At 31.7% G+C, this 25,325-nt stretch overlaps 2 protein-coding genes and 1 pseudogene across 3 annotated transcripts; 2 read left to right on the top strand and 1 right to left on the bottom strand.

Moving 5' to 3' along the window:
• Nucleotides 1-1,412: 1,412 nt before the first annotated feature.
• Nucleotides 1,413-5,118, top strand: LOC108827465 (putative clathrin assembly protein At5g57200). The gene is made up of 15 exons (XM_018600869.2): nt 1,413-1,760; nt 1,859-1,928; nt 2,010-2,107; nt 2,197-2,335; nt 2,426-2,553; nt 2,633-2,722; nt 2,802-2,918; nt 3,021-3,086; nt 3,196-3,276; nt 3,354-3,431; nt 3,521-3,709; nt 3,794-3,869; nt 3,943-4,076; nt 4,307-4,731; nt 4,983-5,118. The coding sequence occupies exons 1-14, from the start codon at nt 1,671-1,673 to the stop codon at nt 4,724-4,726; spliced, it is 1,776 nt and encodes a 591-aa protein (XP_018456371.1). The 5' UTR covers nt 1,413-1,670; the 3' UTR covers nt 4,727-4,731; nt 4,983-5,118.
• Nucleotides 5,119-5,955: 837 nt separating this feature from the next.
• Nucleotides 5,956-9,148, bottom strand: LOC108828490 (uncharacterized). 2 transcript variants are annotated; one of them, XM_056994584.1, is made up of 6 exons: nt 8,981-9,146; nt 8,802-8,950; nt 8,628-8,731; nt 8,364-8,540; nt 6,324-8,032; nt 5,956-6,245 (listed from the first exon to the last, which is right to left on the bottom strand). In XM_056994584.1, the coding sequence occupies exons 1-6, from the start codon at nt 8,990-8,992 to the stop codon at nt 6,123-6,125; spliced, it is 2,274 nt and encodes a 757-aa protein (XP_056850564.1). In that variant the 5' UTR covers nt 8,993-9,146; the 3' UTR covers nt 5,956-6,122. The 2 variants fall into 2 exon arrangements, with proteins under 2 accessions (XP_056850564.1, XP_018457705.1); XM_018602203.2 differs by having other exon boundaries at nt 8,802-9,148.
• An 8,958-nt stretch (nt 9,149-18,106) lies between these two features.
• LOC130500005 (uncharacterized) lies at nt 18,107-25,233 on the top strand (annotated as a pseudogene).
• Nucleotides 25,234-25,325: the final 92 nt, after the last annotated feature.

Here is a 25,325-nt window from a genome sequence, read left to right as displayed (position 1 = left end):
ACGAAAAATATAATTTTTTTTATACTAAAAACAAAATAAATTATTATTTGACACTAAATCTAAAATTTCTTTATATTTAAATGTAATATCAAACATCACAAATAAAATGTAAAGATAAATTCAATAATTTTATATTGTTATCTTCAAATTTAATATAAATATCATAGGTGGGTTTTTCGGTTTTGATGATATATAAGATTCATATTATTTTATTTTATTTTATCTTATTTTTAACTGTGTTTTTTTTCCTTTTCGTTTAGAAGTAAAATGTATAAAATTATGTTTAATTGTTTAGGTTAAATGGTTAAATATCTTAAAATTTCATATTATTAATATGTTTAGTTAATTTAATTAAATAAACAGTTTGGTTTTTCAGTTAAGTCGGTTTAAAATCAAACCAAAATAAACAATTTAGATTAATAAAATTTTTAACCGAATGTTTTATTCAGTATTTAATATTAGCATTTTGGATCTTTAAATTTTAAATTATATTATTAAAAGTTATTCTATATTTTATTTTTGTAATTTTTTTTATATTTAATAGTAAGTTAACTCATTTACCCCATGATGTAGAAGATCTTAATTCGAGTTTGCACATTAAAATTTATATAATAAATGAGCTGAGCTGAGATTACTTATTAATGACTCAAACTCACCATAAACTAAACTGAGTTAAATGAATTAGTTTATTTTGAATTCCTACGTAAACACATCTAACCATAGACCGCCGAGATTATCATATCGATGTCCCCTTCCAGTCTCAAATAATGCAGGGTAATTGATTTTCTAATGATCTGGATTCTGGAACATTTCAGTAAGAAGATCCACAGAGAAATTAATTTGTTAATCTATTATTGCAAGAAAACTCTTATTACAAGGGGACTTGCAGGAAGAAAAAAATAATTAACAGACACACCACTACTCTATCATTTGTGTTATTTTAATATATTTTGGATGGTTCGCGCGCGAGTTTGTTGGCTGGACGGGTATATATCATTAAGAAGATCTGGATTCTACAATTTTACTTATAAATATTTAGATATAATAATTCTACTTTTTTGCACCACCATATTAACCATCTTGTGAAATCTAGAAAGTCTGACCTTTATACCATTCTAAATTTTAAATATTTTTCTTTCTCAAAAAAATAATTAAAACTATTTTTATTAATGTGTAAAATAATTAATAAATCGTTTTTTTCTAGAACTCAAAATTCAAATTTCTTAACATAAAAAATTCATGAATTCTTAGTCATGCATCATGATTAATGATACATTTAGACTTTAGTTGTTGTCGAAGTTGTTTGCAAAGTATAAATAAAACATATATTACATATGAAATGGATAAGAGTATTTGATTTGGTGAGAAAATACTAAGAACGAGAAAATATATATTTTTTATAACCCTTTAACAACCAGAAGATATTTATCTAAATAAATACTCACAGAAAAGAATAATTTATTAATATATAAATGATTAGTGAGAAAAAAGGAAATGATCCAGATCATTAGTATTCTGTTACGCACGTTTTGAGGGGAGACAAAGAAGAAAGTCTGTTATCGTGTTTCCGTTTATTGTTACATACAGAGAGAGAGAGAGAGAGAGAGAGATAAAGAAAAGAAGAAGACATATCTAATCATCTTCTCTCGATCTCAAATTATCTTCGCTCGATGGGAACGTTCACAAGCTTACGAAAAGCCTATGGAGCGCTCAAGGATTCCACCACCGTCGGTCTCGCTAAGGTCAACAGCGAATTCAAGGTCTGATTTGAATGCACCACCAATTTCTTTTGGCAATGTTATGAATATATTTGATCGATGCATGTTTCTTGATTTTCGATCGTGTTATATATGTACAGGATCTAGATATTGCGATCGTCAAGGCAACGAACCATGTAGAGTCTCCTCCCAAAGAACGTCACGTTCGTAGTAAGTTTCCTCTACTCTTTTATCAAGATCCCATGACATTGTCGGAGAATTATAACGACGTACGTTGTTATACTTCTGCAGAAATATTCTCCGCGACATCTGCAATACAACCAAGAGCAGATGTTGCTTACTGCATTCATGCATTGTCAAAGAGATTGTCCAAAACTCGTACTTGGGTTGTAAGTTTTCTTTCTCCTTCTAAATTACTTATCGCATTTACCTTCGATATATAGATCGTTTAGTTTTGACACAAAACACGTACGTACAGGTAGCAATGAAGGTGTTAATAGTCATTCACAGAACATTAAGAGAAGGTGATCCTACGTTTAGAGAAGAGCTTCTTAATTACTCACACAGAAGACATATTCTCAGGATTTCTAACTTCAAAGACGATACAAGTCCTCTTGGTGAATTTATACAAACACTTTCTTTTTCTGCATATGCATATGCATTTTTTTTCTTGTTAGTATAATCATATTATTGTTTTTATAATGCAGCTTGGGACTGCTCTGCTTGGGTCAGAACATACGCGCTCTTTCTTGAAGAGCGGCTTGAATGCTATCGTGTTTTAAAGTATGACATAGAGGCAGAGCGTTTGCCTAAAGGTTCAGGTGCAGCTTCCAAGGTTTGTCTCTGACTTCTCATCATCAGTCTAACATTTATTATAAAGGAAATTAATCTTTGTGTTTTCAATTGGTCTGTAGACGCATAGGACAAGGATGTTGTCTGGTGAAGATCTGTTAGAACAGTTACCTGCGTTACAACAGCTTCTATACCGGCTAATTGGATGTCAAGTAAAGTCATCATGTTTTTACATTTTTTTACATGCAACTGGAGAAGATTTTCTTTCCTTATTTGTTTTCAGTTTTGCAGCCTGAGGGAGCAGCTTATAGCAACTATCTAATCCAGTATGCTCTTGCATTGGTGCTTAAAGAAAGCTTCAAAATCTACTGTGCTATCAATGATGGAATCATTAACCTTGTTGACATGGTTTGTTTTTTGTTTCTAAGAAGAAGTTTCATTTCTTACTTTTTGATTCCCTCTTTGCATTTTACCTCAAAGATTGTATGTTATCTCTCTGTGTCACTTTAGTTCTTTGAGATGACAAGACATGATGCAGTTAAAGCGCTAAACATATACAAACGGGCTGGTCAACAGGTGAAGCAACAACGCTTAATCAGTCATGTTCCTACGTTTTGAGATGTATTAAAGATTTTTTTCAGAGACGTTAAGCTTTGCTTCTTGATGGTTGGTTTTTTTTTGTTAGGCTGAGAATTTGGCTGAGTTTTATGATTACTGCAAAGGGCTAGAGCTCGCTAGGAACTTTCAGTTCCCTACATTAAGACAGGTTGGTTCTTAGCTTTTTGTATACACGTAAAACTGATGTGTGTTTTCATTGATCACTTATCTGAAAACTTGTTTCAGCCTCCTCCATCGTTTCTTGCAACAATGGAAGAGTACATCAAAGAAGCGCCTCAGAGTGGTTCTGTACAGAAAAAACTGGTAAAAGCATGAATTTCATCTCATCAAATTCTCAATTCATTTGAACAATCTCCATATAGTTTGACATTTGGTTCTTCCTCTATTAACAGGAGTATGAGGAAAAAGAGGAGGAACCAGAACCACAAGAAGAAGAACAGCCAGAAGAACCTGCGGAAGACGAAAACCAAAACCCAGAAACTGATCAGCCTCTTGTCGAAGAAGAGGAAGAAGAACCTGAAGAGGAGAAAGTAGAGGAAGAAGTTAAACCTTCACCATTGATAGACACTGATGACTTACTAGTGAGTCTTCTTTTAACACATCACTGCACCATTTGTAGAACCAAACCTCAAAACTCAGTGAGCATTTTCTTTGCATTGGTGCAGGGTCTTAATGAAATAAACCCACAAGCCGCAGAGATTGAAGAGAAAAACGCATTGGCTCTTGCCATTTATCCACCAGGTAGAGACAAGAAAAACAACATATTACTATTCTAGGAAAAAGATCAGAAACTGATAATACATTGTCTCTGCAGGACATGAAACTTCAGGCCCATCTAATAGTCTTAGCTTGATAGAAGCTGGAGGAAGTGGTTGGGAGCTTGCATTAGTCACACCACAAAACAACAACAATAACAACAATACTCGTCCCACAATAGCAACAAAACTCGTAAGTCTCTCATTCAAACATTCGTTTTCGGATGTGAGATTTAGGGGGCTATAAACATTTTTACTTTAAATCTTAATTAAAAAAAAAGTTCAACTCAGACATTTGATCCACATATATTAGCTCACTAAAGTGTGGGGACTAATACAAATGTTTTATTCGGTTGTGCCTAGAACCGGCTCTGAACTAAAGATACTTTCTATTTCTAACTCACTTGGTGTCACTATTTATAGGGAGGAGGATTTGACAATCTTCTACTAGACAGTCTTTACGAAGACGACACAGCGAGAAGACAGATCCAACTAACCAATGCTGGTTACGGATTTGGAGCCACGGCTACACACGGAGAACCACACTCATCAACTGCGAACCCGTTTGGGATGCAACATGATCCTTTTGCAATGTCTAGTAACATGGCTCCACCAACCAATGTTCAAATGGCAATGCAACAACAGCAAATGATGATGATGAATAATAATAATCAGAATCCATATAACAACAACAACTACTCACCTTATCAGCAACAATATCAGCACTTCTCACCAAATCCTTCGTCTTCTTCTGCTAACCCTTTTGGTGATACTTTTCTTGCTTTACCAGCTCCTCCTTCATCTTCTACTCAGCAGCAGCACAATAACCATATGCTCCTTTAGGAAAGGTCATCTCAATAACTTCTCTCTTTGTCTTTTGTTTTTTTTTCTAACTTCGATTTAATTCAGCTTATTATTATTCTTTAACTATTTTATAGTACAAGACGTTCTATATTGTCGGGACTTTCTTCTCTTTCTCCCTTAATTTTAATATTTATTTCAGCTTAATATTTGTATTTCAACGCTATTCATGTTTTTTTTTAAAAATGTTCAGAAAATAGAACCCACACAAGACAATTGAATTTATTTATTTCTGTAGAAAATCAAAAACTAAATGACTCTAACTGGAGATTGAACATCAATCAAGAAAAGAAAACCTTGGAGCTTTCTTGATAGCAAAAAATGTGATTGAAGAAGACCGATGGCAAGCCTATGTAGCTCTTGTGATGCAGAGAATATTTAAGAATATTCTAATATTTTAATATTTAATGTTTTAATTATTATTAGGATATTAATTTAATTTTTTTTAGAGTTTGGTGTTCTTATTTTTGGTTTATAACTTGATTACTAAAAAAAGTTTTTTTAAATAGGTTTCCATGGTCTAGGGTGCAAAGCTAAGAAAATATCAAATTATATCTATTATGGAAAAATAGGTTATAAGAGGTCTTCAGCTTGGTGCAGGGCATACCATCAAACATGAATTTCATAGTACGGCTCAGAACGGTGCAACCAGACATGAATTCTCGTAAAATATGATAGAATTGTCGGCTGTAAAATCGTCTATATAATACTTTCATCGTTGTAATATCATAATTAATCAGACGTTCAAAATAAAAAAGGTCTCCATAAACCAATAAGAATAATATTTTAATCTTGTTTTTTTGGTAGATCTATGGATCTCAACGAATTCAAAAACCATCAGTTCCTAGGTATTCTTAAAATCAATAGGTTACATAAACATCTTCGGCTACATCATGCTGGCTTTCCTTTGTGGCTTAAGGATGTTTTGAATGTGAATGTGATCTTGTTGTGGTTTGTGGTTCGTTTGCCTCTTCTTTATTGATTTTTTTTTGTTGTAAGGATGGTAATGGTCATTGGTTAATGGAATTGACATTCAGATGAAAAAATAAATGGCCCTAAAGGATTAACGGTCAGGCACAGAAATGGAGGGAAGTTGTTATTAAATGCATTCAGCTGTTGTCATTACAAACCGTTGAAAACCCATTAGGGTTAAAAAGTCCAAAGAAACTCAGGTCCCTTGTGCTAGAAGAAACCTAGATCTCTAGTACTAATACTGCTAAAGAAAAAACCAAAACCCTCTTCAAAAATTCTCATATCTACAATATGCTTACTCGGTCTCCCTCTCCCACACACACACACAGATACACACACATACAACGAGAGAAAATAAATTTTCAGATTACAAATTAAATTACGAAGCCGCAAGTAGTAATAAACTTTACATTTCCGACAACAACATAGTTCCAAGTCTACGAAGTTCTCTGAGAGCTTCTTCAACTGTTAGTCTATGGTTTTCAGCCATATTCTCCGGTGAACTTTGCTCCAACACCGACTCTATCACCTAATGCACCAAAACATCCAATAAGATGCCTCAAGTCAAGTTCTAATCTTGGTTTATAATACTCAAAAACTTGTTTACCTTAATATGTTCAAGCATAGACCTTCCTGTATTCTTTAATGCATCTCCATCACCTACTGTTGATTCCGAATTGGTCCGTTCTTCCTCTTCTTCATGAACTAACGGTTTAGCTTCCGGTTCTACTGGTTTAGCTTCAGGTTCTATCGGTTTAGCTTCAGGCTCTATTGGTTTAGCTTCTTTAGTCTCCTCCTCGGACGAGTTTCTACCTAACCTCCATAGCCTCTGGAACTTACCCGAAAGAATATTCCTATCCCTGAAGATGTTCACCACTGACTTCCCCTCAGACTCGTTCTCAGGAACCGGAAGTGGCAACTCCACGTGGTCCTCGCTTTTGCCTTTATCTAAACCATTATCCTCACACTCCCCGCTTGGCGAACCAGAAACAGTAGATGACCGTTCAACATCTGTGTCTGTGTTGGTCGGAGAGACTGAATCTTCTTTGTCCCCGAGCTGCTTGGACAAATCATCAAGCAAACTACGTCTAATAGGCGGCTTGTTGTTCCCGCTTCTATCCGACGGATCAGACTCAGTCCTCGAGAGCCTCAGCTTCACTCTCTCCGACCAGCTCTTCTTCACCGTGTTCTCTCTAGTCGACGCTTTCCTCCTCCTCCTCCTCGCTGCTTCTTCTTCTTCCTCATTCATAACTCTCCATTTCTCTTCCCAGTAGCTCTCAGGAACTCTCCCCACAGGAGAAGAAGAAGAACCACCAAGCGAGATCGAATCAACAGACAAGCTGTGTCCTCTCATCATAGGTTTCCTCGACCCTTTCGGAAGCAAATCGCGACGAGCATTGATCTCCAACGCTAGACTCTGCAAAGACTTAGCCTTGTCGATGACTTTGCACAAATCAACATCCTCTGGAAAGTTAAGTAGCCTCTTGAGAGAAGACGTCGCGTTCTCCGTGGCTAGCAGGGAAGATCTCAGATAAAGTATCATCGAAACCGCCATCCCTGCAACCAAAGCTCCACGCGGAGAGCTAAGGATCCTGAACTCGAACCCTGAAACATCATCATCACCATCCTCAACGGCAGAGACTCTCTCCACCACCTCAGAGTTGTCTGCAGAGAATATCTCATCCCACACGGTTAATAGATTGCTCAGAGGAAACTCTCTCCCGAACAAAACGCGTAGCCAACGCAGGGCAAAGTACTGAGGCTCAACGCCGAGCTCGACTAGATGGCTGTGGAGAGAAGCGTCGACTAGAGAGAGTAAGTAATATAACGCCGAAGAAGCTTCTATCACTGGAGGCAGCCCCGTGACGGAGTCGCTCGGAGCTGAGTACACAAAGAAGTTGGCAACCGAAACAGATCCTAGGGAAGAAGATCCACCGTAGTACATGAGAGCGTCGAACATAGAGTAGGCGTCGTGTTCTAGGAACTTGTCTGAGAGGACGATACCTAATTCTCCTTCTGCTCCGTAAGCATCGCTCAGCAGAACAGCAGTCTGCGTCTCGGTGTCGAGTTCGTCGAATCTCTTCGGTTTCTTCTTCTTCTTCCTGGTGGCATGTTCTTCTTCCTCTTCTTCTTCTTCCATGGAATCATCTAAAACTTTCTTTATATCGAAATCGTAAGCTGCGGAATCGCGTTCTTGAAAGGCTAGCTCATCAAACAAATCGGTGAACTGGTCTTCGTAGTTTGATCTAACTTCGGTGAGATATTGCACATCCACTTGAAGAACATAAAGCAAAGGAGCCAACAGTTCATGCATCCCTACATAACCAAAACATAAGCACCGTTCTTTAAGCATCGAAACAAAAAGTATCTAAACTAACTATTTAGTAGTAGCCTAGTCTGGTAACAAACAATCTGGTTATCCCGGCCACTAGGGAATTAACATTTCGGCATCGCCAAGGACAGGGACCCACACGTGGTAACACGTGACTAGTCTGGACCATTTATGTAGGGTCAGAATACCCCTGTATAATTAAAAAAGGAATATTCTAAATTCGGTGGTTCAAGTCCACTCTGTAACACTAAGTACGTTCCTCCAAGTCAGACCGATAGATAGAGCATATAAGAAAAAAGAAAAATCTAAACGAACCTTGTCTATAACCAATCTCTGGATGCTTTAAACACCAAAGGAGAAGTATCCGTCTTAGCATCCCTTGACATCCAGAGGATTGAAAGTAACTCCCATGTTCAGGATACAAGCGTGAAAGATCTTGATCGAGTGTTTTCTCAAGCTCTGCGTTACGGAAGAACCTTCCCCAAGTGCTATCTACACCAATCCAGATACTTTTTTACTACATTTTGGAGAAAAAGATCTTTGATTGAAGTTATATTTTTTTAAAAAAGAGAATGTTACCAGGATTCTGTGATAAAGGGTTATCAATGGTAAGATCTGGAGAATTGATTCCTTTCTTAGGCAAATGTGGATCAATCAATAGTCTCCTTCTCAAAGCAGCATATCTAACCCAAATTAAAATTAATCAGAAAAAAAAGAATCTTTGATTGTGAGGAATGTATGTAAAAAAAGGACCTTCTTCTGGAATCGGCGGTGACTCTGCGAAGGTCATCGATGGGGGAGGAAGGAGAAGAAGGCAAGATTCCGAGGTTGATTCGCCATCGGACGCCGCGAAGCTTATGGAAGCGGTGATCTCCGGAGGAGGCGGATGAAGGGTCTTCTTCTTGCGATCTCCCTCTCTGGATTTCTTCTTCAGAGATTGTCATCTTTTGGATAACACTCTTTTTTGCTTCATCCAATCTTCGATTTCCGTGCAAACTGACAAAACGAATGACGATTACAATCGCTATAACCTTTTTATCGCTTTTTTTCTTTCTTTAGTCTCTTCCGACAAATCGAATCAGTTTGTACTCTTGTTATGTTTTTTTTTTTGGTCGTGGAGCTGGGAAAAAAGCATGGTTTTGGTCTTTCCGAAACGACGTCGTTTGCATGTTCCAACTTCTTGTTTATTTTTGATTTTTTTTGGGGAAATTCCTTAAAAATACACAGACTGAATTTCTTTTGCTGAAAAAATACACGAACTTTTTTGGCTTCCCAAAAAATACATAAACTAATTTTGATTGTCCATAAAATACACGAACTTTTGAATTTTGAAGGTTTCACACCTCGATTTTAACGGTGTAAACAGTGACTAACAGAATAGTAAGACGTCGTTAGACGCCGTTAACTCTGATTAAAAAGTTCATGTATTTTATGGACAACCAAAATTAGTTCGTGTATTTTTCGGGAAGCCTAAAAAGTTCATGTATTTTTTCAGCAAAGAAAATTTAGTATGTGTATTTTTAAGGAATTTTCAAATGGAATTTGGATATTTCATATACTATTCAGAGGCTAAATATCTGGACCCAATACATATCCAAAATTTTATATTTGTAAACTTTCGGTTTGGTTTTGGACCAGATATTTTCGATCTGAAAAATCCAGATCCGGAAAAAACGGCCCAAACCCGACCCAAAGACCTGAAAAACACATTCTCTATCACATGATACAGGTCGGAAATTTTATATTTGTAAACTTTCGGTTTGATTTTGGACCGAATATTTCCAGGTCAGTTCTGATTCAAGTTTTTGAATCCGGCTAGACATTTTAGCCGGATTCAAAAACTTGAATCGGAACTGACCCAAAAATATTCTGTCCAAAATCAAACCAAAAGTTTACAAATATTTGTTGAGTTCAATTTAGTCGAAATCTATCATATATTCTAAAAATTCACAAACAAATCTAAATTTTACATTGAAAGTTTCATATTAATTAAAAATGTTTCTGTTACAAAAACAAAACTAAAAAATATTGCAAAAATAATAACAAAATTGTTAGCAGAAAGATCTTGTCGGATTGAATCTATTCGTGTCGATTTTATTAGGCCCAGGTCTATTCGGATCAGTTCTTTTTGGTTTCAATTCTTTCAAGTAGAAGAGTTTTGGATCCAACAAATATTTGTAAACTTTCGGTTTGGTTTTGGACCGAATATTTTCGGGTCAGTTCCAATCCAAGTTTTTGAATCCGGCTAAAATGTCAAGATTAGGTCTAGATATTTTAGCCGGATTCAAAAACTTGGATCGAAACTGATCCGAAAATATTCGGTCCAAAACCAAACCGAAAGTTTACAAATATAAAATTTTGGATCTGTATTGGGTCCAGATCTTTAGCATCTGAATAGGATATGAAATATCCAAACTCCATTTGAAAATTCCTTAAAAATACACATACTAAATTTCCTTTGCTGAAAAAATACACGAACTTTTTAGGCTTCCCAAAAAATACACGAACTAATTTTGGTTGTCCATAAAATACATGAACTTTTTATTCAGAGTTAACGGCGTCTTACTATTCTGTTAGTCATTGTTTACACCGTTAAAATCGAGGTGTGAAATCTTCAAAATTCAAAAGTTCGTGTATTTTATGGACAATCAAAATTAGTTTGTATATTTTTTGGGAAGCCAAAAAAGTTCGTGTATTTTTTCAGCAAAAGAAATTCAGTTTGTGTATTTTTAAGGAATTTTCCCTTACACTTCTTGTGAAACATAAGGAGTATTAGACTTTGACCTGTGTGCCTGTGATTGTAATTTTTCAAGAATACGTTGGTATTTATTTTTCATTTCACTATTATATATCATATATGTATCATCATATAATTAATCGTATTTTATAAGTATCATCCTATAAGTAATCATATAATTAATATATTTTATATGTACCATCATGTAAATAATTACATATATTATATTCTAAAAATTTAATGTGAAATATAAAATCATAATTTTGTATTTTATTTTTCTTATATATATATTGAAAACATTTTTTATAATGGTTATTGAAATATATTTTAGTAAACATTAATTTTTGATATAAATCAATTTAAAATTATTATTTCAATTGAAATATGTATATAAAGTTTAGATTTTTTTATGATTATTTTAGACAAAACATGTTTTTAAATAATTAGATTGGGTCATTTTTTGCTATTTTAAAACTGGTCCAGATATATAGTTTCTCATAATATAATGAATTTCTAATTTTTTTAATAATTACTTTTTTCTTAATATACTCCTATCAGTATTTCCAAACAACATTATATTTCTTTTTTATACTGATATATATGTTTCCAAACAATTTTCAAAGGTACTTCACCTTTAATAATATAGATGACTCATTTTTTATCTTTCTTAAAACCAGATTCAAGGTTAATATAAGATAACTTGCATTTCATGTACACCAATAGCCACAATATTTGCAGAAATGGAAAACAAACTATTATGCTGAGCTGTTTGTTTTTTTTAATAGTCATTCTACCCTTCATCTAAAACAAAATATCTACGTTACAAACTTTTTTTTTTGGATTATACAGAGGTATCTTGGTCCCCATAGAAATGGATCCAGACTAGTCACGTGTTTGCATCTTACGTTTTCGGTCCACGTATCAGTCCTCTGTTCCTGGCGATGCCGAAATGTTAATTCCTTAGTGGCCATCGGAATTCGAATCGACTTTTTTTGGGTTCAACCCCTAGAGTGAACCTTTAGGTTCACCAACCAATAGAAAATTGTTATTTTAGATCTAGTATCTTTTAATTAAAGAAATAAAATAACTTGTCAAATTATATTATATTTTTTTAAAAAGATTACATAAATAAAAAACAATAGTTGTCAAAATTTTTATTTTTTTTAAAAAATATTTGTTTTTTAGATTTAGTGTTTAGTATTTAAGATTTATAGTTTAGAATTTTGTCGAGATATTTAGGGTCCGACTGGTGACCATTGTGGAATCAAGAAGAACAAATAGGAAATGAACGTAGAGGAATAAAATTGCAGGAATAAAAAGGAATTGTTGTTCCATCTTAAATTTAACAAGGAATAATTTTCTTCTTTATTTCTCTACAAAAAAAGGAATGATGGGGAATGAGAAGGAAAAATTATTCTTTGTGAATGGTAATTTTTTTAGGAATGTTAGGGAATACATTATTCCTCATCATTCCTTGTTCACCAGTCGGACCCTTAGTGTTTTTCCAAACGTTTAGGTTTACCTAAGGGTTTAAGGTTTAAGATTAGAGTTTATGGTTTAGTGTTTTGTTGATAACATTAATTTTTCTTTTAAATTCGTTTTTATATACTATTTTTCTTTATTTTTAAATTTTATTTTGAAAACATAATATAATTTAGCAAGTTATTTTGTTTTTTTAATTAAAAAATACTGGATTTAAAATGACAATTTTCTATTGGTTGGTGAACCTAAAAGTATGGGGTGAACCCAAGAATAACTCATTCGAATCTATGCTATAAACTATTTTCACGTAACTTCAAGATATTTTTTTAAAAATATAACATTTTACTTGATTCAAATCTTCCTTTCTTACTTTTGTGGTATAAAACCAAAGAAATATCTCTTTTATCTTCGATGTCATGGAAGCAAGATGATGTGTTCGTTTATTTCAATATATCTCTACATCATTTAAATGAACAAATAACAATGATTGTACAAAAAATAAGCAAATATCCTGTTTTGGGCAACAGAGAGAGGTACTTCATCTTAATTATGCCATGCTACTTGGCTCGAGAATACTATAAACTAACCCACCCATAAATCTAGTTTAACCAAAAAAATTATAGGATGATTGTTTGTAGTTTTTAGATTGGTTTTTCAAAAACTGGTTTTTGTCCAATCATGATTTTGTTCAAATAGATTTCCTATTTTTTAGGGAAACTATTTTTTGTCTCTTTTTACTACTTCCTTTCTAAAAACCAAAATCTACATTTTCTTGGTTTTCTCTACAACTAACCATGCCCAAATTTTTTTTATTGATTTTCTTCTTCTTTAAAAAAGATTAATAACTTCAATTATATAGTGTACTATATAAACCTGCACATGAGATTCTACAAAAACACACAAAATACACATAAAAATTAGAAGTTCAGTAAAAAAACCTCCAAACAACACTACTTTATAAGCAACTGAAGTTGTTATGGTAAGTTAATTTATTATGTTTTAATCAATATTTTGTAACATAATTTCATAGTAAGTTTGTTACTTTAATTTAGTTTTGCATTAAAAAAAATTAGCTTATAATATTATATACAATAGTTGAATAGTATAAATTTTATTCTTTTCTCATTGTTTAAAAATATAATTAATTTTTTTGTCTTGAAAAGAATTTTCAATTAATATTTATTTACTATACCATATGTGTAGATTTAGATTTGTCACAACTTTAGTTTTGAAAAGAATCTTTGTAACTATTATTTATGTGCTATTATTTTATTATAAATTTTATATGAAACTATATAGTAAAACTCTACACATAAAATTAAATATTTTTATTTAACTATTACTATATATATTATCAATTTCTGCATTAGTAATATGTAATATGTAATTTTGATAGTTTTATTTTTTATTTGTATTTTTGTATTAAATTAATTTCAAGTGTATTTTGATGATATTTTTTACATTTTATTATTTTTTAAATAAAAATTTTACTGTTATTTATATTTTCATTTATTATTTTTAAAAGCAAAAACCGAAAACTAAAAACCAAAATCTAAAACAACCATTCATGTTTTTAAAAAAAACAAAAATCTACTGTAAAATCAAAAACCAAAAATCAAAAACTAAAATTTAGAAACCAAAATCTAAAAACTAAAAACCAAAATCTAAAAACTAGGAAAACAATCATCATGTTAAACTACTCATACTCATGTAATTTTGTACTGTGACTCAAAACCTTTACTAAAATATAAGTTAGTAGTGTTTTCTTAATTGTAACGAACACTAACTATTTGTCATTCATATTTCAGCTCAATATATCTTTCTTATATAAATTATTTATATATTGAACTGACAGTTTGAGCAACGCAACAGAAGGTAATGACTCAAATTTTGATAATTCGGAGTTGTGATCCAATTTTTTTTACAGCGATTTCTGATCCAATTAGAAAAAAGAAAAATGTATAAATACTATATATGTTTTGAATTTTTATTTGAAACTATGAGGTGTGCGTAAGTTTGGATCAGTAGTGATTAAAACAAATATTTTCATAAGAATCCAAATATGTCAGATAAATGAGTATTTAGATTATACTACAGTTTAATTAACCTTTTATTCATTCGCATACTCATTATCCCATATATATTTTCTATCATCAAAAGACAACAACTTGAACTTTAAGTTTCATTCATTTTAAACTCAAGGTACAGTTTAAAGTTAAATAAATTAACCATAATTTATATGTATTGTATATATTATATGTAAATATATTTGTCCGAACCCGGGCGTAGCCCGAAAAAATCTCTTGTTAATACTAAAGACACATAAGGTTTTCAATACTAAATTCTTAAAATAAAATAATCAAAGTCTAAAAAGATGATAATAATTCTAAATCTAAATAAAGTAGAAAACATCCTCGTCCTCAAATCAAAGAATAACTAAAATGTAAAATAAACCAAACTGAAAGTTTAATCATCATATTCTTCTTCACCGTACATGTTTGGAACTTGGTCTTCGCCTGATTCCAAATTAGTACCAGAAAAATCTTTCTCTTCAGCATCAGAAATAAAATCTTCATCATGCAGTTCTCTAATATCAGCCATATCATCATCATCTGCCGCTCCTTCTGTATCACCAGCTCCTACACCCAAACCTGATTCATTCTCTCCATCATCACCTTCAACAAGCCATTCTTGAGCATGAGTAGCATCATCAGCAAGCAATACATCAATGTTCTTCTCCTTCCGCTTTTTTTCTTTGTTCAACAATCTTGTATTAAATTGGACAAATACAAGATTATTCATTCTACTTATAGTAAGCATGTTCCGCTTTTTTGTATGTATCTGCATTTTTAAAACAAATCATCAATACATATGAAAGATTAAGTTAGAAAATTTTAGAATCATAGACTAATTAAAAATTACCCCTTCAAAAGAACTCCAAGCTCTTTCACATCCTGATGAACTAGTAGTAAATGACAAAATTCTCTTTGCCATTCTTTGCAAATTAGATACTGACGTCCCGTGTGTGTTCCACCATTCAACTAATACGAAAACAAAGCAATTAGTGTTTTCTGTTTTATTTAATTTCTTAAAGTGAAAACATGAACGAAATCCACTTATTTCTTACGCATTCACATTTGTCTCTACGTACACTATTCAAAACTGTTACTGATATTTTTCCTAAGTTCTTAAAGACAAACAATATATTCCACTAACCAAATTATATCAAACAAAACTAAAGATATATAGTGGCTTTGAATTTTAAACATACCTGGATCATAATCATCTTTAAATTCTTCACAACCTTTTACAGCCCATGGTGTCCCAAAATTATCTTCCTTGTTCTTGTACTTATTAATCTCAGAATTGATGACATTTCTTTGCTTGGAAAGATCATCTGGAATAAAAGCATTGACACACTTGAAAAAGCTTGCAAGCACATTGTTATGTAATGGAATCATCTGATCCTTGAATAAATAGTAATGATTCAATAAATAACCCATCAAATGCAAAGGATTGTCAAGTCGACCCTCAATCCTTTGGTCAATGATAGTCATGATTGGCTGAATTTTCCTTTCAATGTTATTCAACCCAGCACGTATATCTTTCTTTGCTTGTAATAACTCTCTACGCAGATTCCCATTGTAGGTTTCTTATCACCATCTACCAATCTAAGTACCTTAACTAAGGGTCCAAAAACCTTCAAACACATAGTGATTCCATTCCAAAACTGCATACTCGTCATTGTTTTAAAAGCTGCCACTCCCTTAGAATGCTTTGCCCATTTGCACTGTTTCCATTCAGCACTAACACACATGGACTGTAACTGATCAGTCTTTCCCATCAGGCTTTGCAAAGTTAAGAAACATGATGCAAATCTTGTAACCCCTGGTCTAACAAAGTCTTTATTGTCTGTGAATTTCCTCATTATCGATAGTCTTGTGGTGAGCATAAACAATGATTGTGAACCCTTTAGCCCTCTGGATGATGGTCTTAAAACTTTGGAGTTTTGCAATGCTCTCTAGCATCAAAATAACAGTGTGGGAAGAAGATGATGTCCAAAAAATGTGTGGCATTTTTTTCTTTCAAGAACCTCACAGCGTCCATGTTTTTCTTACTACACATTTTTTTCCAAAAATTGCAAACATTATTATAGTATTGAACACATACGGTTAATGAAACTAGATACCAAACCAACAAACAAACTTAAGTATTACGATATTGAAAATTTCAAAATAAATAAAAACATGTGCAGAGACACAAAAAAATTGTCACCAAGTTGAAACAACTTAAAATAAAAAGAAACATGTGCAGAGAAACAAAACATGAAAATATTGAAAAAGAACTTAAAATAAAAATTAACTAAATTGTATCATACAAAATGTGTATAGATATAGTAATTTTTACATATAATTATATTACATATCTATAAAATACGGATCAAATCGGATGTCCAGTTTTCCAAAAAATAATATTTGTGATTTGTTTTGATTTTTAAGAATATCATATTTTGTTATTTGCTTTGATTTGAAAATTTACGGATATCCGGAATTTTCGGATCGGATAGAAATGAATAATAGATCAGATCAAATTTAATGGATAATTTTTCCAGTCCTATCAATCACCACACTGTTAAAAAAACATGCTACAAAACCATCTAGGATGTCTCCTGGCAACATATGACTAAAACCTATCATCAGTTATCACACTGTTAGCAATTAAACGGGCAACTCTATCTAATATTTTCTTAGTCACTATCTCAAAATTTCTTACCAACAAATCGATGGAAATATTTTAATACATATTTAGAACCTTTCTTTTGGTACAGTAATCATTGAGAAAATGATTACTTAATGAGAAAACACACACTTTATGATTTGGCTTATTATTTAGAAGAATTCATGTGCAACTTTTCATCGAGATTTTTCTTTGTTAAAAGGTAAAAGATATCTTCGTTATGACCTACCCAGTTTTCCACATCTGACATTTTGACACTACTTTTTTTTTTGTAGGGATAGGCAAAAAAAACGAACCGAAGTCGATCTAAACCGAATTCCAAAGTCTATTATCATATAGTTCGGTTTAAAATATTCCTAACCCGAACCAATCGAACCGAAACCGATCCAAATCAAACCGAATTAAACCAAACCGATAATCAATATGGTTTGTTATTATTTGAATTAAACATACTAGTAGTATACAATATACTAAAATCATAAGACTAAAGTCACTGTTAATTTTATTAACAATGCTTTTTTAATTTTCTATTTATTTTAGTTAACTTTAGTTTGAATGTGTTCTTGTAACTTTTTGTAGTTTGTTAAGTTTTTTTTGTTTCAGTTTTAATAGGCATTATTAACGATTTTTTTTTAATTTTCTATTTAATATTTTGTGTTTTCTAAAGACTTTTTCCGTTTTATATTAGATTTAGTCAATATAATTTAGTTTTTCATGTTCACCGACATGATAATTTCATGACAATGCATTTATATTTTATAACATGATTTAAAAAAAAAAAAAAACTAAACTAGGAGAATCCGACTGAATCGAACCGAAACACAAACTGAACCGAATACAAACCAAATCGAAACTGATCCAAACCAAACCAATTACGGTTTATTTTGGTTGGAAAAATTATAAAATCGAATTAACTGAACCGAACCGATAAAATAGCTGAAGTGCCCATCCTACTTTTTTATTCCAACTTGAATAGAAAATATATAAGTGATTTGACCACAATAATTGAACCAAGCAAGACTCTACCAACCGCCTTTGGGCCATGATAACGAGACCTTCAGTTTTATACAGATAGAAAATCTTAATTTGGCAATAACTTAAGATGGCGGGTCAACCTGACTACCTCGATGTTGATTATCATCCTACCCGTGCAAAATATTCATTAATTTTAATTCAATTTTTTATTCGTTTCGATTCAATCCAAAAATTTGTATATCTATAATTTAACGAATCAAAATAAAAACTAAAATTTAGTATCCGTCAAGAAGGAACAAATCACAAATACTAACATTATTAATAATAAATATCTGATCAAATCCATTATATACATAAATATATATACATGTTTATAAAATTTATATAGATTTTGTATCTCTATATAAGTTTTATAATATTTTTTCATTAAATTGATTATATAGTTATTAAATTTTTTAAATTATGTAGTTTTTTAAATTTTGTAAAGAAATATTATTATTTTACATCAGATTTTTTTTTTAAGATCGAATCCGATGTTCGATAAAAATGTTGTTTTTTGGATATCCAATATTCCAGAAGATTATGGATCGAATCAAATCAGAAATCAATTATCTGTGCATAGTGAAGTAGATCACAAATATATTTAAAATTTCAAATATCCGCTCAGTGTTCACCACTAATCATTTTTGATCACGAACTTACACATCTGTCAACTTGAACAACCAAGAAAATAAACTATATTTATGTCGTTTGATTTTTATTAAAGAAAGTATTAGTTGTTGTTTTTTTTCTTTGAAAAAGGCATAAAGTAAGTAGTAGTTACTGGTTTTTCATATGTTTGTACAGAAAATATATCTAACTATTTTCTTCCTCGATCAAAGATTTTAAAATTATCCGGAATATATTTCAATCAACAAGATCTTTATAATGTATTTGCAACTTTTCACAATAATGTGATAATTTTCAAAAATATTTTTAGATTAATTTTTACAAAATTTTAGTTTAACTAAATAAATGTATTGTTCAATTCTGTTTATATACGTAGGCCTGTTTGGTTTTAAATTTTTTGCTCATAAGTATGTTTAGTTTTGTTTGAGTTAAATTATTAGATTTTAAAATGAAAATATGTTTATTTCGTTGGATTCTTATTACATATTGTAATAAATGATGTAAAAAACTGTTAAATGAAAAATGACATTTTGTTTAGGCACACAATAATTTAATTATTATTTTTGCAGTTAATTTTATTTTTTAAAGAGAATACCATTAAAAACTTCATTTACTGATCATATTTAACAACAAATTCGAAATAATTAATTAATTTAAAAAATGTGATATTTTTAAAAAAAATCTTGTTATAATAGAAAAAACATGAGGTTAGGAGTGGATTTGATATTATTATCATTAATAAAATTCAATGAATTCAAATATTGTTAGTCGTATTTTCGTAAATAAAAGTTACTTTTATTTTGATTAAAAATCTGTTAAACTCAACCTAGCATCGGATATATATAATGAAAAATCAAATATACTTTTTTTTTAATCGTGGACTACATATGTCTAATTTTTTTTTTACCGTCAGGCTTCAGACGTCTAGTTATGAAGATGAACACAATGTTTTATGCTAAATTGAATAGCCAATTTAATCATTATTAATTGGTTTAAATAATATATGTTGTGGTCTGTATATAATATATTGCAGTAAATTCAAATCAAAGTAGACCAGAAAAAGTTATTGTTTCGAAAGGACCTATTATTAGAGATTTGATGGTATGTAATAGAATAATATATAGAAGTCATGAATCAGTTCACTCATAATCAGTTAATTTGTGAGATTGGTTAGTTTTGATAATATTTTTAAAAGTATATTCAATAAAAATATCCTAATATTTTAGTTTAGGATTTAGTACTTAATATTAGAATTTAATATTTAGGAGATTGGCTAGGTTTATAAACTTCTATAAATAATTTTAAAATATTTATAAAAAAAATTAAGAGGATTAATTTTATTTTTTTCATAACAAACTTAAGATATTTATGAAAATGATTATCATTTAAAAGTAATTTTGAAAATAATATTAAATTTAAGGTTAAGTTAGCATTCTTTAGTAATTTGTTGTTAAAATCAGTTAATTTTGAGCTAGAAAACTAAACTTTAAAATATCAGTTTTCAAGTGGAAGATCCCATTGAATCGTTTTTAAGTGGAAAAACTACTAACGTTTTTAATTTTAGTTTTTTATGGCAATAGTGAAAGGATGCATAGCAATTACGAAAAACTTGCAAGCATATTGTGCCAGATATGGAGCACCAGAGAAATCAATAAATCATTTGTCTTTTAGTGTCCACCAACAGTTTAGGTTTGGGCACTCTGAAGATCTTACTAAGTCTAGATATTTTTCCTAGACAATCACTTTTCCTAAATATGGATCAACAGTATTGGAGAGTTTTCTCCGAAATGAAAAATCCTCTATTTACGTTAATATTTTGGTTTATCTAGAAGGAACAAAATAACAAAGTGTTCATTAATATGAATATTAATCTGAGAAATACTTTAAAGTTGGTAGAAACATAATCATTACTTTAGACAGAAGCACAAGAATCAATTACACAAAAGGTTGTTCAAAATAAGGAAGTATATGTCAATTCTTTACCTTCCATACTGGACATATGGTGCTTCACGGACTGGTCATGGAAGACCATAAAAGTTACTTGGGGTAAGTTTGGTACAACACGGTAGAAGGTTTTGATTGTTTGATGAGGGGAAAAAACACTAGGGCTAGTTTGTCAGCACTCCATTCTGAAGTATAAGTACTTATATAGCAATAGAATGTATGAAGAATTTACATTAGTTTCAGTTCACATCTACGACGGATTGTGAAGATGGTTTCGGAACCAGAAGAATAATCAGCTTTTGCAAATTCTTTGGAAGATATTTAGATACCGAAAGGAAACTTTCACAACTCGGAGATCATTTATATATTTCGAACGCATAATTTGAAGATGGACAGTCTCGCATGCTATGTAAGAAAACAACTGTTGTTTGTCATTCATATGAATGTAGAATTACTAGTTTGGTTTACAGAGTCTTAAAAAGTCTGTTTATGTTGATGATAAAAAACAAATAAATTTAATATGTGCATCATATTTCTCTTATTAAAATAGAAACATTTTTTGGACCCAACCTTTTGTAATATTTTTAATTAAATACATGTATATATTATAAACAATTACGTAAACAATAATGTCAGAACTTTGGAATATATTGCAAGGATCTTATTACAATGTTAAAGGAATTCTAAGCCTGTCCAAGTTCCTCAACATAATTGGAGGAGATACAAACTCTTCAGCTATGTTTACAGAATTTCAAGATCTCTCACATCCCAAGAGTGAAACATGGAATCGATGATTTTGAGCTAAGACTGCGCGATCGTTTTGTAGAGAACTTTGGTTTATTTGTTGTTATATTCTAGTCTACTTACCAAGACCACCTCAAATTTGAATAATAAAATATTTGTTTGCCGTAAAAACAAATTACGGAAATAATATTAATCTATATCAATGTTTCCAAAAACACAATAGTTGATTTTATGTACAAATGATATAAAACCTTAGGTCTCATCTTCTTAATAATTTTTATCATTTTTTGATAAATCAAATATTTTAATAAAACATTTAAATCATTTTTGAAAAAGCCGAAAATCTTTATAACTTATTTTTGCAGGTTTAGATACTAAAAATAATTTCAGTCGATATCAAATCATTTAAATTAAAAGATTATTTTATTTATATTTTCATAAATCAAAATTACATTCATTTAAATTTAAAGAAAATTTCATATTAAATTAAACAGTGTATATAAATCAAATGCAATAAATGGACATCAAATAAATTTAATAATTAAAAATTTATCAAAATATATCATACAATAATAAAATTAAAGATTTAAATTAAAAATTTATAACGGAAAGAGTTGCAATAATTAAAAATTTAATTAAATGATATCTTATAAAATTTCATATTTGATAAAGACAGAATAATATAATTAACTATATTAATATTCAAATACACTAAAATAAAAAAATTACATTTTTATTTTATAAATTTTATTTTGCCGAAAGATATTTCCGCATTTTAAAAGTTTATTAAAGTGTCTATATGATTTGGAACAAAAACTAATCTGCATGGTCGTGTGAATCCAACAGGAACAAAAAAGAAAACACAAAAGGTTTATATAGGAACATCTATTTGTTGTTTCCGGTGAAAAATCTGACCCAGCATCCGCCGATCAGGGCAGGGGTAAACTTGTGAAGAAGCGAGCTTATTCCCCGCAAAAAACCAATCCAATAGCGCTAACGCTTTGCGTTCTTTCTATTTTATATTAGATGATGAGTTTCAATTTAAAAAATGGATAATTATCAAAATCCATTAGGCCAAAACTCTATTTATATCTACATCTATTTTTGTTAGGCCAATTCTTTTCAAACAAATCAGACTGATTTCATAAAAATGTATACGAAAATAAAGATATAGAATATTATATAACTAGCTGAATAAAATTTACATACATTTTAATCAATAAAATATTAATTTTATGTTATAATAGATATATATATATATATATATAGAGAGAGCGAGAGAGAATAAGAATATTTATATGAAGTGTGATTAAAATGATATATATGTGATATTCGTGTTCACGCACACCAATTAACCTAATGTGCACACTACCACAATCGAATGGTATGTCGATGTAGCACTTTAGGATCGAATCCACAAAGACCAACTCTTACACTTTATTTCTATTGGATCAAAATCAAGCTAAGACAAATATGGGATTTTGATTTAAGTAGTGACGTGCAAGTAAAGTAAATGATTGCAAAGAGTAAATTCAAATCAAAGAGAAGCCAGTCTAGGGTTACTTCATCGGGTGCTAAAACTTGTGAGCTAAACAATTATTCAAATGCTAATAAGAACAGTCTAGAACTCGGATCACTCAAGTAGAACAGTCCACTGTCGTAATACTGCTCCCTATGCTGATCGATCTCACCGTCTAACTGTCATTGAGGTGAGAAGCGATCGCAAGCAATAGAGATCAGGTCCGATAGGTTCACAAAACACCCTAATATCTACTTTCGCTGATTAGGGATGCAATGCTCATTCAAAACAGATCTAGCAACCTATTACACGGTTAATGAACAGGTTAAACCTATGATCTAACATTAAGCGGTCAGTTTAATGCAAGCAATAAGAACAGTTATGAATGAAGACACTCGAGTGATTCACTTATCTATGTTTAGCTCACGAAATCAGCACTCTAGAACCCTAGACAAGCTAGCCGACTACTCATCCATGACACAAGAGATCAAAGACATGGATACTGAATAATCAACACAATAATAACACAAGGTTCTTTCCTGCTCTTGACACCTCAGACTTTTAGAATCATGTGGGAGTGACATGGCAATAAATGAAAAAAGTTGAAAAACCAATAGAAACATTTTGTTTCTACACGTCATTTGTCTTCTGTTTTATGTTGTTCTTCGTTGGCTAACTGGAGCAATAAACTTTTCATTTACTTTGTGCGGTTCTACTTCACTCATGGCGACGTCGCAGATCTAGCTCTGACAAAAAAAAAACGAAGAACAGCATAAATTCATTGAAGCAGAAGAATGAGATCGCGGAGACTTCTACCTCGCTTGTCTCAGCTAAGCTGTTTCAGAGAGATTTGTTGGAGATGCAGACGATGCTGGAGAAGATGAATCGACGAGAGCCCATTAGTGTTCACGAAGGAGCAGCAGAAATATGTTGAGAGCTTGGCCCTAAAGCGACAATTCTTAGCCGTTCGATCCAAGATTACCTCTACCGGATTTGTCCCAGCGTCTGCCTCACCTTTATGTTCACTGGCTCGCCTCCAATGCAGCTCTCACTCTTCAGCTTGATTCACTCGCTATCACTCGCGAACAGGCATTTTCTCTCTAATTTGACAGAACTGAATCAATATGAGAAATTGAGTACCTCTGGTCGAATGATCGATCTTATTCTACTTTTAAATTAGGCTCAAATGAGAGAGCAGACGCTGCTTGAAGAAAACAGTGCATATGAAATAAGATATCAATCTGTGAGGCAAAGATGCAAGATAAAAGACATGAAGCTGATTCTCTTCTTACAAAGTTGAACGTGAGTTCAAGTGCAGATAGTGTTTTGATATGAAAAGATTGTTCTTTTATTTTCTGGATTCTTGTTACCACTTTGGATCTGCTTGATATCTGGTCTGCAGGAGCTAGAAGAGGTTGCGGAAATCTTGAAAACTGAGCAAGAGGATGCACAAGCTTCTCTAAATGAAGGGCATTCCAAGAGCTCTGGTGAAGCTGTTATCCTACCTTATTGGAAGGGTAAAGATGGAGCAGATACAGAGGCGATGAAATTTTCTTATGCTACAGAAGTTGGAGAGTTTGATGAGTTTTTGTTTTTACTTTTTATTTGTATGGAATTCTTTTGTCTTGTATGCCTGAGTTCGTATAAGTTATTTTATTCTTTAGTGGTTAATGGAGAAGGTTCAGGAGTTAGAGAGGAGTTGGGTTGTTAAACAGGAAAGCACTGAAGCAGCCTTCTCCAGGTACTTATCTTCATCAACTTTCGTCATGTTCGCACACGCCAAACTTCAATCTGATTTGTTGTTAAAAAGGCCAAAAACTATGTTAGATAGCTTATTTTCTGTAAGAACCCATCAGAGACCTGTTTTTGATTCCGTTAGAAAGGTTGATAGCCTGAAAAGTTCCATTCGAGTTATTTGAGTGGGAAGGTTTTTCTAACTCAGCTCAGAGAGAGAAGAGACTGGATAAACAACTCCATACTCTAATCGAGCAATTATCTGCAAAGCAGGTCCATCTCAAGCTATATCAATCTACATCCTTTAGACTGGTTCTTAACAGAAACCTTTGATATGCGTATCAGGTACAAGTAGATGAGATCGCTGGTGAGATTCATTCGAGTGAGATGGAATTAGAGAGACTGAACAGTTTGTGGAGAAGATATGGGAGCTTTAACGTCGAGGGAAACGCTGCAAGGAACAAGTTCAAAATAACAAATTCAGATAAGGATTTGGATCAGACTATGAGGTTGATGCTCATTCCTACCTTCCGTAAACTGCTACAAGAAATGAGACGCAAACAAGGCTTATGCATTTCAGGTCAGCATTTGTCGTCTACATTTTGGCTTTGCACATCCTGGTATTCATCAAGATTTCTTTTTGAGATATTATGTACGACATTTTTATGTTGCGAATGGGGTCAAAACACTGCATATAAAATTTATAGAGATATGATAATTGTTCACAAATGGTTTT

The sequence above is a fragment of the Raphanus sativus genome, chromosome 9 (assembly GCF_000801105.2).
Source record: "Raphanus sativus cultivar WK10039 chromosome 9, ASM80110v3, whole genome shotgun sequence".
NCBI classification, from domain to species: Eukaryota; Viridiplantae; Streptophyta; class Magnoliopsida; order Brassicales; family Brassicaceae; genus Raphanus; species Raphanus sativus.
This window is presented reverse-complemented; position numbering and strand designations above follow the sequence as displayed.